Source organism: Neophocaena asiaeorientalis, unplaced genomic scaffold (genome assembly GCF_003031525.2).
Source record: "Neophocaena asiaeorientalis asiaeorientalis breed wild unplaced genomic scaffold, Neophocaena_asiaeorientalis_V1.1 scaffold222, whole genome shotgun sequence".
NCBI classification, from domain to species: domain Eukaryota; kingdom Metazoa; phylum Chordata; class Mammalia; order Artiodactyla; family Phocoenidae; genus Neophocaena; species Neophocaena asiaeorientalis.
The window spans coordinates 14,970-31,401 of NW_020174575.1; the positions used below are offsets into that span (position 1 = coordinate 14,970).

At 38.0% G+C, this 16,432-nt stretch overlaps 1 protein-coding gene across 1 annotated transcript in view; it reads right to left on the reverse strand.

Moving 5' to 3' along the window:
• P2RY10 (P2Y receptor family member 10) overlaps positions 1-16,045 on the reverse strand; it is a 25,821-nt gene extending 9,776 nt beyond the window's left edge. The window contains exons 1-2 of the mRNA XM_024758008.1: positions 15,942-16,045; positions 14,460-14,617 (exon numbers count right to left, since the gene is read on the reverse strand). Of these exons, the coding sequence (XP_024613776.1) occupies positions 14,460-14,617; positions 15,942-16,010 (227 nt within the window). The 5' untranslated portion in view covers positions 16,011-16,045. The remainder of the gene's footprint in view (positions 1-14,459; positions 14,618-15,941) is intronic.
• Positions 16,046-16,432: the final 387 nt, after the last annotated feature.

Below are 16,432 nucleotides of genomic sequence, written 5' to 3' on the forward strand. Positions count from 1 at the left end.
GGAAGCAACCTAAGTGTCCATCAACAGATGAAAGGATAAAGAAGATGTGGCACATATATAGAATGAAATATTACTCAGCCATAAAAAGAAACGAGGTTGAGTTATTTGTAGTGAGGTGGATGGACCTAGAGTCTGTCATACAGAGTGAAGTAAGTCCGAAAGAGAAAAACAAATACCATATGCTGACACTTATATATGGAATCTAAGAAAAAAAATTTCATGAAGTACCTAGGGGCAAGATGGGAATAAAGAGTGAGACCTACTAGAGAATGGACTTGAGGATATGGGGAGGGGGAAGGGTAAGCTGTGACAAAGTGAGAGAGTGGCATGGACATATATATACTACCAAGCGTAAAATAGATAGCTAGTGGGAAGCAGCTGCATAGCACAGGGAGATCATCTCGGTGCTCTGTGACCACCTAGATGGGTGGGATAGGGAGGGTGGGAGGGAGGGAGATGCAAGAGGGAAGAGATATGGGAACATATGGATGTGTATAACTGATTCACTGTTATAAAGCAGAAACTAACACACATTTGTAAAGCTATTATACGCCAATAAAGATGTTAAAAAAAAACGAAAACGTAAGGTGCTGGAGGAATCATACTCATTGATTTTAGACTATGCTGCAAAGTTACAGTAATCAAACAGTATGATACTGGCACAAAAAAACATATAGATCAATGGAACATTATAGAAAGCCCACAAATGAACCCACACACTTATGGTCAATTAATCTAATGATGAAGGAGACAAGAATATACAATGGAGGAAAGACAATCCCTTTAATAAGTGGTGCTGGGAAAACTGGACAGCTACAGGTAAAAGAATGAAATTAGAACATTCTCTAACACCATACACAAAAATAAACTCAAAATTGATTAAAGATATAAATGTAAGAGCAGATACTATAAAACTCCTAGAGGAAAACATTCTTTGACATAAATCACAGCAATAGTTTTTTTTTTAAAATCCATCTACTAGAGTAATGGAAACAGAAGCAAACAAGGTGGACCTTATTAGATTTAAAAGCTTTTGCACAGCAAAGGAAACCATCAACAAGACACAAAGACAACCTATTGAATGAGAGAAATTATTTGCAAACAATGCAATTGACAAGGGCTTAATTTCCAAAATACCCAAACAGCTTGTACAGCTTAATTAAAAAAAAAAAACAATCAAGAAATGGGCAGAATATCTAAACAGACATTTCTCCAAGAAGACATACAGATGTCCAACAAGCATATGAAAAGATGCTCAACATCATTAATTATTAGAGAAAAGCAAATCAAAACTATGATGAGGTGTCACCAGATATGTTTTTATACCTACAGAGTCATAGGATATTAAAATTAGAAGGGATTTGTTTACAGATGAAGAATAAGATGCTCAAGGAAGATATACTATTGATCCAAGGTCACCCAGTGAATCAGTTAGAGAACCATGGAATTGTCATCCAACTGCCTTACCCTACCAGATTGTCAAAGATGTGTCTTGCAGGTAAGGAAGTCCTGAAATATTCCATCGGTTTTTCTAACCACAGAAAAAGAATGTGATATTTGAGTCTGTTTCTTTTGTATCAAGACTTCTCTTGCCTCAAGCTCTGGTTGGGATGACCACTGTTCACTACTTCCCAATTGCAATGGTAGAAATCCAGTCTTGTTGTTCAGGTCTTCTTGCCTCTCCTCTGTCTGCCACCTTGCTCACTGAGTCCTGACTTCCTAACTTGGCATCACAGCACCTGGAAAACAGATCTGCCTCCTTTAGCCTGCATTACCAGTATCCTGGTTGATTTTCAGGGCTTGGGAGTATTACCTCCTTATTATTCTATCACAATAGCTGGTGGTTTTCATGCATTTTCTCTCTTTCTCTTAGCTTAGGTTTCATTCCAAATTTACATGAAAATTTTCAGTAATATATGGATTTAGAAGCTGAACCAGGATATTTTCCCTTATGTGATTGGGAAGGGAAGAGACCTATTCTCTATCTAAGGGGAATTCTGTACTGGTGTGACATCATGTCTTGGCAGATTATCCAACAGCCACAGTGAACATTGATTAAGGTACCAGCAAAATAGGCCACCAAAATCATTTTTCTGAAACAATTTAAGATTTAATATTTTTTTCATTATTCATCATAATGAGAAAGTTTTTTGGACTTCCTTAATTTATTTTATGTTTTAGTATAGTTTTTATTGTGTATTATATGTAAGACATGGGGAATATACAATAATTTTTAGGGCTTCTCACATTCTGGCCGTGGATTTATGCAGGCTGTTTGCAAATAAGAATGGCAGGACAGCAACAACCTTGTTATTTTATTTGTAGAATTTTGGACTGAAGAGGACCTTTAAAAAACATTTAATTCAGCCACCATATGATATAGGTAGAAGAAGCAAGGCCCAGAGAGGGATTTATTAAGGCCACAAATCTACTAAATGAAAGATCTGGACTTCAAAAAGGAGGAAGAATGTGGTTAATCTTTACACACACCCTTCTGTCCATCATTTGTTTTCCTCTCAAAGACAAATTTTACAAACATAGCTTCTGTCCATACTGCAGGAATGTTTATTGCCTTTAGAGCTAGAATTGGAAAAAAAAGTACTGAGGTTTTCTCAGTGGAGTTTTGTTGTTGGTATTGTTTTAAGTATGTTTACAAAAACAAAGGAGTGGCCTATTTTAGATTCTCTTCATAAGTAGCAGAATAACTTCCTATATCATTCTAAGTCTACTCCAGGGAATAGAAATGTGATAAAAGAACAGAACCACAAAGGATTAATTCACAGATAAAAGAGAGTCAACTTTATAAGCTACCATTACTCTAAAGAGTACTTTCATTTTCCCTCCTCTTATACTCCCTATTTGACCTATCTGTGATATATCCTAAAGAGTCATGCAGTCATCTTGCTTGTGTATGTATGACTTAGAACAAAGGTAGGAGTACTCACAGGTGAAACGAAAGGAAATAATTATAATGGTCTATCAATGATGTACCCCAGAATCTGCAATGGAATTTTTCACATGCATTACATAATTCAATTCTCACAACCATCGTAAGTTACTATTATTACTCTTATAGTGCAGATGAGAAACTGAGGTTCAGAGAGATTCAGTAAATTATCTTAGGTAACAAAGTTAAAAAATGGTAAAAATGGGATTTACTACCCATTTACTACCATGATTTACTACCATGCCTGACTTGTTCCAAAGTCTGTGCTATTTCCATTATACCACTTGCCTCTCCCTGCTCAGGAGGGACTTTTTAATAGAATGAGGATCATTGTGATATCTGGAGGGCACATTATGGCAGAACCTTTCTAACCCCATAGTAGGACCTTATGATCTTGTAACATTAGAATTACTCTAGCTATGCCATCAGGATATAACTAAACATCTGTCCCCACACATGTCACCCAACCCTCCTTACCACCCACTTTTATCTCACATATTATCTCACATTTTATTGCACATATTATCTCATTAATCCTCATAGCAGCCCAGTGATTATTTCCATATTACTTCAGTATTGATCCTGTTTCTACTATTATCTATTATCTATGCATAGGCTTGTGACAGAACAAGGGAGGCTATATCAAGTGCATTACAGTTCTAAGAACTAAAAACAGCTCACACCCACCAAATTCACACTTCCACTTCTGCACTTTACAAACATGGATATTTGTTTCTGCTTCACTGGTACAGAAAATTTCACTTACTAATGGGACAGGTTGTTTTCATACCTCTGTGCTAAATAACAGGGTCTTATTAGGCCAGAACAGCATTATGTTCACAATTTATTTTGTTTCTGTGGTTTCTTATGCTTCTGCAATTCAGTTTATTTCAAGTTTAGAGACTTACATGACCTGCTTTCCAAAATCTTTTTTCTTCTCAAGACTGAAGGGGAAGTAGGAAGGGTTTTTCCCCAAATATGTCTGGTGACAATTAAATGTAAAATCCCCATGGTAATGGGAGACTGGGGGAATTTTTTGGGGTAGGGTGAAAATATAAACTCTCTCAGGGAACATTTAGCTTCCTGTTAACAATCTGTGACACTACTGAAATTTTAGAATGGAGAACAACCAAAGAAGCCACTAACAGGAGAAGGCTGAATGGAAGGGCCAAAGTCAGAACATGTTCCTTCTCTCAGTCTCTGCCCCTGCTCCTGTCTCTGTGTCTCTCTCTTTGGCTCTGGCTCTATTATTGACTATTTCTGGTTGGTTCGTGCCCTCTGTGATACTAGTCTCTCTTCCCTTCAATCTAGACATATTTTTGGTTCCTCTCTCAGGAAAGGGTACAAGATTGGTGATTCACTCTTGAGTCTAAGCTCCCCTTTTCTCTCTGCACCTTGACTCTCTTCCCAGACACTACAGATAGAAACTGGGAATTCATTCAACTCCTACCACTGTATTTCACCCATATCTAATCAGAAACCAGGTGATTCTGTCTCCTTTAAATCTCTCAAATCTATCTCCAATCCATCTCCACTTACACTGTTGCCATTCTAACCCAGGCCACTGTCATCATTCCTCTTGATTATTGTAGAAGATGCCTCACTGGACTCCCGGCACCCCAGTCTTGTCTCCTGCAGTTCATCCCCATACTGTGTCTAACATTAACATTAATTATGGCTACTGCTTATTGAGAGCTTCCATCTATTTACAAGCTAAGCACATATTATCTCATTAATCCTTATAGCAACTCAATGATTATTTCCATATTACAAATGAGAAAACTGAGACCCAGAGAGGTTAAATAAGTTGTGCCAAAGTCACAAAACTTGCATAGTGTAGAGGTGGTATATAAGAATTGGAACCCATGCTTGTCTCCATACTCCCTTACCTCTGTCATGGCACTTACTACACACACACTGAAATTCTGCTAACATGTCTTTCTGTTTAACTAGACTTTGCACTCCTTGATGGCAGGGACTGTGTCACCTCTTAACCCTTTCTAACCTCTTCCCCACTGTGGCCTAAGTGCTCTTTCTTTGAAATATCTTGTCATTCTCCTGTCTAAAATCCTTTGTTCGTTCTCTATTGTATTAAGGCCAAACTTCTCACTATGGCTTGAAGGCCATTCCCGTGTCGTTTAACATCACTTCATGCCATTCTTTTCCTCATTCACTACTGTTTCAATTATACTGAGAAGCTTTCAGTTTCTACAACAAGCCAAGCTTTTCTCCTGACAAAAACATCTGCACACGTTGTTTCCTCTGTCTGGAATTATCTTCCTTCTTTTTCAGATATCTGTCTCCTTTAACCTCAATTTGCAGGTCAGAGACATCTTCACTGCCACTATTATTTAGGCCATCCTACATAACATTACATACTCTCACACTCCGTCCAATTTCTCTTCGTAGCATCAATACTTGTAATGTAGATGTTTGCTCAGTTTTTATTGACTATTTCGTTCACTGTGCTGTTAGCTCTATTAGTGCCATAAAAAGATCTATTCTGTTTATGACCATATAGCCAAGACTTAGCCTGTGACTTAGGAAGCACCTAAAGAAAAGTGATATAATTGGATTCAATTGCATACAAAATAGTTTAAAGTCCTTATTTGGAATCATTAAGTAAAAATGCAAGCCCTGATATGTCAACTAATATATTGGGTAAGAGTTTATGGAAAAACCCGAACGAACTTTTTGGCCAGCCCAATATTTCTGCTGTTTGTTATTTCCCTCAAAAGTTGTCTCCTGATTTGGGCTATTATCATCAATATTTGCTGCACTTACCCATTACAACTCAGAAAAAACATGCCTTCAGAAGGCTGAGAAAAGAGCAAAATATTCAATTTAGAATCAGAGGTGGTCAGACATATCCTGTAGGTAGATATCAGCACAGCCCAACATCTCAGAGTACCATCAACACTATTATCTAGACCTCAGGGAGAGGGTAGTCCTTGTGATCTGCTTCCAAAAGCTTCTCAACCCTTTATTTTTGTTGATTGTCATTCTGCAAATGAAATATATACCTGCCTCATCTCATCAGCAAATGGCTTCCTACCCACCTACATGTGGGACTTGGAACGAGAGTGAGAGGTAACATCTGTAGTCCCCAGAGCTTAATTTTCCACATGGAAATTAAGCATAAAAGGAAAACAACTTGTGTATTTACTTTTTTCTTTGGCCTTTTGAGGGCTCTGGCTGCCTTGGTGGCCAACACTCAACCAACATATACTTAATAAGCATCATACTATGAATTCTGTGCTAGGTTCTATGGAGAATATAGAATCATCTGCTATAATCTCTGTCCCTGAGAAACTTCTGGTCTGGTGGAGAAAATATTTTTTTAATTTCCAACATCACAACCAATGCATGACAAGAACTGAGGTGAATGGCATAGGTGATAAGAAATCCTCATGTTGGCGCAGCATCATCTCTGTGAGGTAAGCAGGACAGATATCAGTAATACCCCTACCATATTGTTTAGCTTACAAAGAGATGCATTCAAGAACAACTCAGTACCCTGTCCAAAGTCACAGGGTTAAAATATGGTGAAACTAGGATCAGAAGTCAGGTTTGTATGCCTCTTACTTAACGCTCTTTCAACCATGTTGGGCTGCTTCTATTAAATTAGGAGAGATAGATCACCTCGAGCCAGAGAAGATGGCACTTGTGTCAAGCTATCTGCATTCTTTTATTAGTCACTACAGGGACAGGGTTAGAGAGCAAACTGCTGATGGTGGCTGGGGAGGAGATAAAAGTTAACCTTACTTTGCCTGAATTATACACTATTGTATTTAAATCTAAATTGCCCTTCAAAGCTGTGGTCAAGTCCCATCTCTTCAGGAAAGGCTGAACTTGGTATTATCAATACCATTCATCTGGGATTTAGCAATTCATAATTTTATCCAGCAAAGGGACATTCTGCTTTATGTGTATTTGATATGTAAATTGATGAAGATAGTGTAGTGGGGTGGGAAATTTCAAGGAAGAATAATACATGATTGTCATCCTCAAGAAGTTTATAGCCATTTAAGGAGTAAATGACATAAGAATAACTAACCATAATGGATTTTTAAATGTGCCATGAAAGGGATAACAAAGAAATTTCTGTGAGAGTAGAAATGAATCCTGCACAGAAGAGGAGTCTTAGAGCTCATCCTGAAAGATAAGTTCACTTTTAATAAGCAGCTGGAGTGGGAAGGCTGTAGGAAAAAGGGATGAAAAAAGAGTTTCAGAGGTGAATGAAGAGCATTCAAAGTTCTCAAAGTATAAAAATGAATGACCCATAGAAAGGAAGAATAGGTGTTCTATACCAGCTGGAAAACAGGGTGAGATGGTGGGGAAGGTGGAATAGGAGGTTAGAGTGGGAGAAGGTAGTGGAAGGGAAAAGCAACTTAAAAGGTAGATGCAGCTAGATCATGGAGGGTTTTATGGGGAATTATTGAAGGATTCTGGGAAGAGATGTGATATTACTATACTTGTGTTTTAGAAAGATCACTCTGGCAACAGTGTGGAAGATGGATCCGGAGACCAGAGACAGGAAGTCCAAATTAGTTGTGAGTTTGTAAGGTGACCAACACTCCAGGTTTGCCTAGGACTGAGGGTGTCCCAGTATGTAATATTTTCGGTGACAGTCCAGGACAAACAGAATAATTGATCATCCTACTATTCCAACAGTCAAGGAAGTAAAAAAAAAGCTCTGACCTGGTATGGCATGAATATTAGAATTTCAAGTAAAAGTCAGATATGGAATTGATCAGTTTGGGAGACTGCTTGAGGAGTCAAAGATAACTTCATTTATAAAACATGTCAAATGTTATACAAGGATATCACAGTTTTGTACTGTACCAAAGCCCTTTCAGATTAGCAGCTCACAGTATTCACTATTCTTGACACTCTGAGTCAAAAGTAAACTCTTCCTTATTCCAGAACTTTTCAAATTTGTACTCTCTGCCAAGCTTCATAAATTCCTGACTCTTCAGATGGTTTGCTTTCTCTAACATTAAAATCACTGAACTTCACTGCAAGTTGCACTACGCTAGCTTGCACCAGACACTCCCAGAGACCTTAAATTTCTAAATCTCGCCATTTCTCCTGGGCCAATCTGGCACCCACCCTCATCTTACTTCCTCCCTTACACAGACTACATTAAATGGTCAAATTAACTATTCTCACACAAGAACCCTCAACTTCTTTGCTCATGATTCTTCTGCCGTACCAGCCTGGCAAGGTCTTAATCCCAGATCAAGTCCACAATCAATTTTCTTTCTTACTATCCAAACTGAATGATCCTATTAAAAATACCAGTATATATTTGAAATGCTAAAACTAGAAGTGTATGATCTCCAGCCTAAGATTTTTTGCTCCAGCCTCTTTTTGCACATGCCTGATTAGTTTCTTCTCCTATTGACTATGCAGCACCTTCACAACTCTTCTAAAGTTTCTTCTCTCCTGTTCTCCCATCCCCCAACTTTCTCAGCAGAGAAACTTATTTCTTTTTTTTTCTTTTTTTTTTTTTTTGCGGTACGTGGGCCTCACCAGGGAAGCCCGGAGAAACTTACTTCTTAAATCACAAGAAAATTGAGGTTATTGGGTGAGAAACAACTCAGTTTCATCCATTGTCCCCTCCCAACCCACACAATCTTATCTACAACTGCATCCTTCCCAACACAGCTGTCTTTCCTATTGCACAAGATGAATTCCCATGCTCTTAATCCCTTTTATCTTTCTCAGGATCTTCTTTCATTAGCTGTTCCCTTTCACTCCTAGATCATCATGTTGCCCTTCACTCTCAGCTAGATATTTGTCATCAAGTCTCTCCAACACCCAAAATAATACTTCTCTTGTCAATGCATCTTATTCTAGCTCTTTGTCATTTTCCTTCTCTTCTTAAATAAACGTCTCACAATAGTTTTTGACACTGACTGTTTTATTTTCCTCATTTTATATACATTCTTTAATGCATTCCAAGGTGACATGCATACCTTTACAACATCACTGAAACTACTTTAATAAAGGTGACAAGTGACCATCACATTTCCAAATCAGGCAGGACTTCTCTGCCAGCTTGGACACAGTCTGATCGTTTCCATGTTTTTTAAATGCTCTCTTCTGTTGGCTTCTAAGCCACAACTCTTTCTTGAGTCTCCTCTTAACTATCTATCCATTCATACCGAGTCTCCTTTATGGTTTCTTTTATCTCTGCACATCCTTTAAATGTTTGTTTTCCTAAGGTCTGCATATTCTTTTCTTATTCAGTGCCCTCATGCTAAGTAACATCACCCAGTTTCATGGCTTCTGTTACCACCCATATCCAGATGACTCTTATGTCTCAATGTCCAGGGTTGGCCTCCTCTCAGATATTAAACCTATATGTCTAACTTTCAGTGGAGATTTCCCATTTCAATGTCTTCCAGGCGTCGCAAAATAAAAATATTCAAAACTAAACTCAGCATACTCCCTGATCTTTTACTTATCCACACCATCTATCCAATTACAAGAGCCAGAAGCCTTAAAATAATCCTAGATCCCTTCACTCTCATTCAATCAACCAAGTTTTCTCCCTCTCCTACTCTCTCTCCCTCCTCTCTCTCTGGATTATTAAAACACTCTTTAACTGATCTACCTGCTTTGAGGATTGCCCTCTTAAAATCTATTCTGTACTCTGCTGCCAAAATGATATATCAAAAAGGCATATCTGGGCTACAATGTCATCATAGGGATTGCTTTAATGATACACTCACTGCTATAGAATGTTTCCATTTATATCTCTTTATTTCTAACTAAACTATGAGCATTTTTGAAGCCAAACAGCATGTCTTACTCATCTTTAAATCTCTAGAACCTAGCAGAATAATTAGCACATAATCGCTTAGTAAATATTTTAACTGGGCAAATATTCTGCCTTATGACAACTCTTTTTATTGTTTATCTGTTTATGAATCTCTCTACACTGGGCTGTGAGCTTTGTAAAGTCAGGGGTTATGCCCTAAATTTTGTTCTCTCCCTCTCTCTCTCTCTCTCTCTCACCCTAGAACAAGGCTAAATATATAGCACTATTAAAAAAATTGATGTTAACTGGCTCATGTGGGGATTAATCCTAAAGACTTAACCTCACTGGTGTTGCATAACCAACTCAGCTAAGCAGGACCACACAGAAAATACAACCCAGGCAAAATTATAACCTGTGAAAATACCATATCTTTAGTATATACTTGAGCTCCTAGCTCTATGACTGTGAACCACCCAGATAGAATGAGGGCTAAATTCCCAGTGCCTCCAATACCATCCTTAAAGAAGTAAATGCCTCTTGGTTTATCCAATGTTCAGTGCTCTATCCAGGGTTCACACTGCCTACATCAAAGGCCAGTACCTTCATAGAGATGCCTCTTCTTGAAATAGGGGTCTGTAATGGGAGCTAAACCCTAAAGGGAATGACCAGCATAGACTTCTAATCTAATAAGCAGAGCAGGAAAATCAGCTACCATGATCGAGCTAACAAGATTCACTTTCAGTGTGCAGCTTTAAGAATGTTCCTGATAATGAAAATTGGTATACAATTATGACTAGGGCTTCCCTGGTGGCGCAAGTGGTTGAGAGTCCGCCTGATAAAACTTCATCAAACTCCTCTCTTCTGGATCCCATCTCAGAAGTAAATATTTTACTCCTCTCTCCAGATCGCATCTCAACTGTCATCCTTTCCTTGCATGGGGCAACCTATTCTGACTTCTTCCTTTTTTGTATTTGTACTGGACTTTTAGGCTACACTATAAGAATGTAGTCTCAATGAGGGAAGACTGTATCTTACACTTTTATATCCCTCATTTTGTTTAGCAGAGGGTTAGGCATGTAGTAGGATCTCAGTTCATACACATTGGTTTATAAAGGTAAGACTATGGAGAATAGGCACATATTAGCAGAGCCTTAGGCATTTTTATTTCTAATGTCTCTCCCATAAGCTACTCTCCTGAACAACAGCAATAGTTTTTCACCCTTTGTTACTGAGGAAAATATGGTCAAGGCAAGGATAATAAGGTTGGAGTCTAACAAATCTAAAAGCTCCAAAGCCTGTAATCCCAACCTTTTATTTTAAAGCCAGTAGGAATCCCATAAAGTTAAGTGAGAATTTTGTCATTAAACGCTTGACTTTATGGAAATAACTAAATTTTGTCTCAGAGCACAAAGGTATGTCATGTCACTAAATATGACTCATACTATGACTGAGTCCAAGAACATCATAGGTACCAATAATGTCTACCCAAAAGCAGCTTCACTTCCCAACCAACTAGCTTAATGCTGTGCTTTCACAAAGTTACAGCCAAACTGAACTTATTTTATGGCAGCATCAGAATTTGTACCAGACTCCTAAGTTTCAGTGAAATACTAAGTTCAAGAAGTTTCCACATGCATCCTGTCAGTTTTTAGCTAAGCGCTGTTAATATATTATCTTTGATCTTTGAGAGAACTCTGAGTTAATTATTATTATACCCCTTTACATATCAGAAAATGAAGGCTCAGCAGGATAAAGTTTCTTTCTCAAAGTCACAGCTATTATGATTTCAGTCATAATGAGGCTCTTCATGAGCAGAGACAGCTAAAATTCTTCTCTGCAAACAATTTGTAGCACAGAAATACCTTAAAGTAACATTTCTGTGGATAAGACAATTCTTCAAAGATGAAGAAGCTAATAATCTTGGTTCTATTTCTAGCACTTTTATGACTATACATATATGGCAAATGATTGCCCACCAGGTGTCAGCGTATGGTAGTATCAAAACCAGGGATCTTTAACGAGTTTTGCCTATGAACCCAAACCATAATAGATCTATGGATAGAGTATTGGAACAATGTATTTATAAGAGTGGTGAGCTGAATATAATAAAACAGATAGGATGGGGAATCTCAAGCAGTAGAATTTATTAAAAAGAACACTGGATTTGGAGCTAAAACACTTGGATTCTAGTAACTATTCAAATTCTGTCTCTTTGTATTGTCCTGCTAATCCCCTTCCCTTATGTGGGTTTCAATTCCCTCATTATCAAAATAAGACAATATGAACTTGATCATGTTCATTACCTTCTGATCTAACTTGCCATGATGTTATGGGCCTGGCTCCTCTAAACCCCCACCCCTAGCTAATACCATCAGCACTGCCACTGCCATCATTGATACAGCTGCCACCATCTCAACCTACCTGCTGATTTACACTTTACATATCATTATTACATCTATAATTGCTGTTAATCATTATTAAATGTATATATATATATGCATATCGTACACCATATATAGAACAAATTAGGTCAGAGAATATCATCCCCATTTTACAGATCAGGAAACTGAGACTCCAAGAAGTGATCACAGTTACCTGAATACTATGCAAGTGGCAGAGTGAAGAGTGTAGAACATAGGCTTCTGACATCAAAGTAACTGCTCTTTTCCTAGTACAACTCTATAAAGTTTTACCCTCTTAGTCCTCTCCCTCTTTTCACCCCTCATCATTAAGTCACTAATACCACTAAATGAACATGTCTGTCAAATTTGTGTCTCCTATTTTCTTTGATAATAGGGCCAGTATGTGGGCTTGTCATCTTGGGAGGAGAAGTGAAAACTAAATAGAGAAATATTGCTGATGGAGGCCCTTCCCACTCTCCAGGGGAATATATCTACAGGCCATTTGGGAATGTAACTTGTCTTTTTCCCCCTTTTTCTTCTTATTTAAACCACTGAAGTCTCACATGAATTATCCAAGCCAGTCCTATACCCATGACCATGGTGTCCTTCATTCAATCACTCATAACCACAGCCAAAGAAGAGCAGCTGGAATCTGGAACTCTGCCATTTCCTGAATTAATTCAAATCAACTGTAAATAACCTGGCTTGATGTCAGGAACACAAAATTTTGTATCTATTCTGCAAGTCTAGACATTTTTCCCAAAAATTAGAAGTGAAAATTATTTTACCCTTAAAATAAATTAAAGCAATTAGACTATTCACAAACTAATAACTTAGAGCTGGAATTGAACTTCCCTGCATGCATCTTTACTGGATTTTTAATAAGGTAAGAAGGAGACCTAATTATTCATCATTTTTGTACTTGGGGCAGCATTTTGGAGATGGAAAGAATCGTGTTCTTTGGGCAGACCTGGATTCATATCTTGACTCACTTATCAACTGTCTAGCCTGAAAAAACTCCATATCTCTTGGTTTCAGCCTCCTCATTTATAAAATTAGGATCATAGTGCCTGCAACATATATCATTGTAAAGATTAAATAGAAAATGTACATCTTTAAGTAGAAAATGTATCTATTTTCATGTCTGGTACACTGTATATGTTAAATAAATCTCAGTTCATTTCCACTTTACTTGTACAGAGAGTAATCTCCATGAGCCTTTGTTTGGATGCTGTACTTCTCTAAGTTTAGAAAATCTCCCCAAAAGCATAGATGTGAGAAATATTTAGTAAGACTAATGCAATAATTCTTAAAGTAGAAAAGTGGAAAACATGTGGTACTTGAAAAGAAAATTCCTTATTACAGTAAATATATTTGGAAATCAAAATTATTGTCCATATAATACAAACTGCTGAAAGCGCAGATCTGAAACATCTTTTTGGCTGTTGGGCTTACAGTATTTGGAAAATGGCAATGTTATGGGATAGGTTTTTCTAGGAGTCCAAGGTCTGGTTCCTAGTTAAGCAAGTCCACAATAACTTTTTAGTGAAATTTTTATGTTTTTCAAATGGAACTTTGCACTTAAAAGATTGAGAAATACTGATTGAGTGACACTGTCACTGTGGAAATCAGATTACAGAACTTGCTCCCTTGTATGTTTGCATCTTATCATTTGAAAAAAAAAGGAAATTATTTACAAAACACTTGCCTGTGCTCTAAAAGTTGAAGCTCTCATGATGACATTGCTCTGAAAGAATTATAATGGCCCTTAGCAAAGATTACTGAGTTCCCTTTGAGATCTAGACTGTATTTCCAGAAGGTTCACTGTAGTTAGATTTCCCTACTATGGTCCCATTATTTACCACTTCATGATATGCAGCTCTTCTCAGGCACCAGGAGCCTAGAGTCAAACATTTGTATTACTAGGAAGGAAATTGAAGACCATCTATTTCAAGCCCCTCCCCCCTTATTATAAGTGAGGCTACTGAGACCCAGAAAAATAAAGCAACTTGCCCAAGGTCAAAACTGAATCATTGACAGAACTTGAGCTAGAACCAAAACTTTCTGTCTCTCTGTGTGTTGGTTCATATACTTCATCACTCTGCCTGTGATGCATGTGAATCAATACTAGATGAACACTTAAATATAAAATATCCCGACCTGAAATATGAGACGCCTTGAGCAGAAGGTTTTAAATAAAGCATATACTTCCTGCCAGTCATTGCTCTGATTGTTGGAACACGTAGAAAAGATGGTTTCACAAAGACAGCTCTGTTCTCTTTATTAGGTCCATAGACTGCCCTGCTTCTTAGGACATCAACTGACTTACCTCAAACACAACTAGGTGTGAAAAGCCACCGAAAACCATCCAGAAGTATGCTTACTCATTTGAAGCCTTGTGTTCCACCACTGCCAGGATTTGAGCAGTCTGCACAACTTGCACTCAACAACTTTTCCAGTTGAGCCCAAAAAGGAACTGCTTTGATCAAAGAAGGCCCTCTGTTCAAAAGGAACCATTCCAAAGATAATTACCCCAAATGCATGACTTGATTCTCAGTATAGTTCATGCTATTTTCAGCCTCAATATATCAACCTATCACATATTTTCAACAGTGAATAATTTTACTGTGTCACAGCTAAGGGATAAACTCCTCAATTAATAGAAATGGCAAGGAGTCCCACGTCCATTTGAAAAACCAAAATAAAAGTGTTCCCACTTGCAGGATCCTTGGGACTGAGACTACTACTCCACCCAAAAAGCACAATAAAGCTTGTTATCATTCTATCCAAAATGATCCTGGTACCAACTGTTGTGGTACAGTCCACCTTGAAGGATTACCGAACTGGAAGTCTCCTTTTGACTCAGTTATCTTGTCTCAGAACCAGAGAGATTGCTAGCACTCAACGTAATAAGAACAATAATTACTGAAAAGATAGGTGCCTCTTTTTTGGGCTCTGCTATCCATTAGGTCTGAACTTGGGTGAAAAAGCAGCTTTCAAAGGATCTAGAAATGCCTCTGAACAGACTTTGAAATCTTTTCAACAGATTTTGTCATCTAGGATATTTTCTCCTTTCCTAACCTAAAATCCAACACAGTTATAAATATATTTACAGTATTCTCTGGGAGATACCAGCTTCTGTAGGAAAAAGGGACCGTAATTTAGAAGATACACGTTCTAGTTCTAGCTCTACGGTTAACTAGCTGGGTTATCTTAAATATCTTCATTTCACTGTCTCTCAGTTTTCCCATTTGTATGGTGAGGGATTTGGATCTCTAAGAGCTCCTTCAGCTCCAAAATCTATGATCTGACTTTCTTTCTTTCTCTCCTGAGAATTTACTATCTGTTGCTGTATCTGTGAAAGTTAAACTTACCAAAGCAGGGAGCTTATACATAAAAATGTTCCTTCAGTAAGCAACTAGATAATTTATACAGAGCAGAAATCCAAATCCTCTTTTTCTGACTGAATAGGTCAAGCTTTCCCAATGAATCTCACCAACGATACTCTTTTCTTACCACTTTGTGCCATCTTCCCTTGTTGATAAAGAAACAAAGAACCCTCAGCAAAGACTGAGCTGCATCACAAACCCCATGCTCCTGGAATAATGGTGGGGACTGATGGCATTAACCCTAACTTTGTACTCTAGTCAGACTCAAGGGAAGTCATGATTGCTCCTGCTGTAATAAGTCTGAAATAAGAAACCAGGGACCATTTTCAATTTGGACACTGGTTTCACATCTGTCTCTGTCCCAGATCTTCTTGTCCCCACCAATCTTCCCACATGGAATTATACCAATTCCCACATATTAAGCTATAACTTACCCTGGAGCCTTGCTGAGCTTGTTTCTTTGCAGGGAGCTTGGGGCAGAAAAGCCTAAGTCTGGGTGGCATGGAGCTTACTGATAACTGACAAATTTGTTGTTGAAAAAGGAAGTTGAGCGCATTTGGTGTCTCACCACAGAAACCATATTTACACAGACCAAAGGTAAGTCCCTTGAACAGAAGACATTCCTCAAGTTTCATTTAGTTTTTACTTCATTCGTGCAAAGAGATTCAAAGAGCAGAGAGCTAAAGGGTGTTCAAAACTAAATAATGACTGTATACTGGCCTTCCTCATGGTTTCACGGTTTCTTACCCTATCTCTTTCAACTACAACCCACATGCCTATCCATCTCATTAGATTCCAGTAGGCTCTATGGCAGGATGGGATTCTGAGGCAAACTCTGAAGAGAGTTTACCTAAGAACAAGAACTGCAACTCCTTCAATCCTGAGAGAGAAAGAGTGAGAAAACCTCAAGAATACCTGTCAGAGA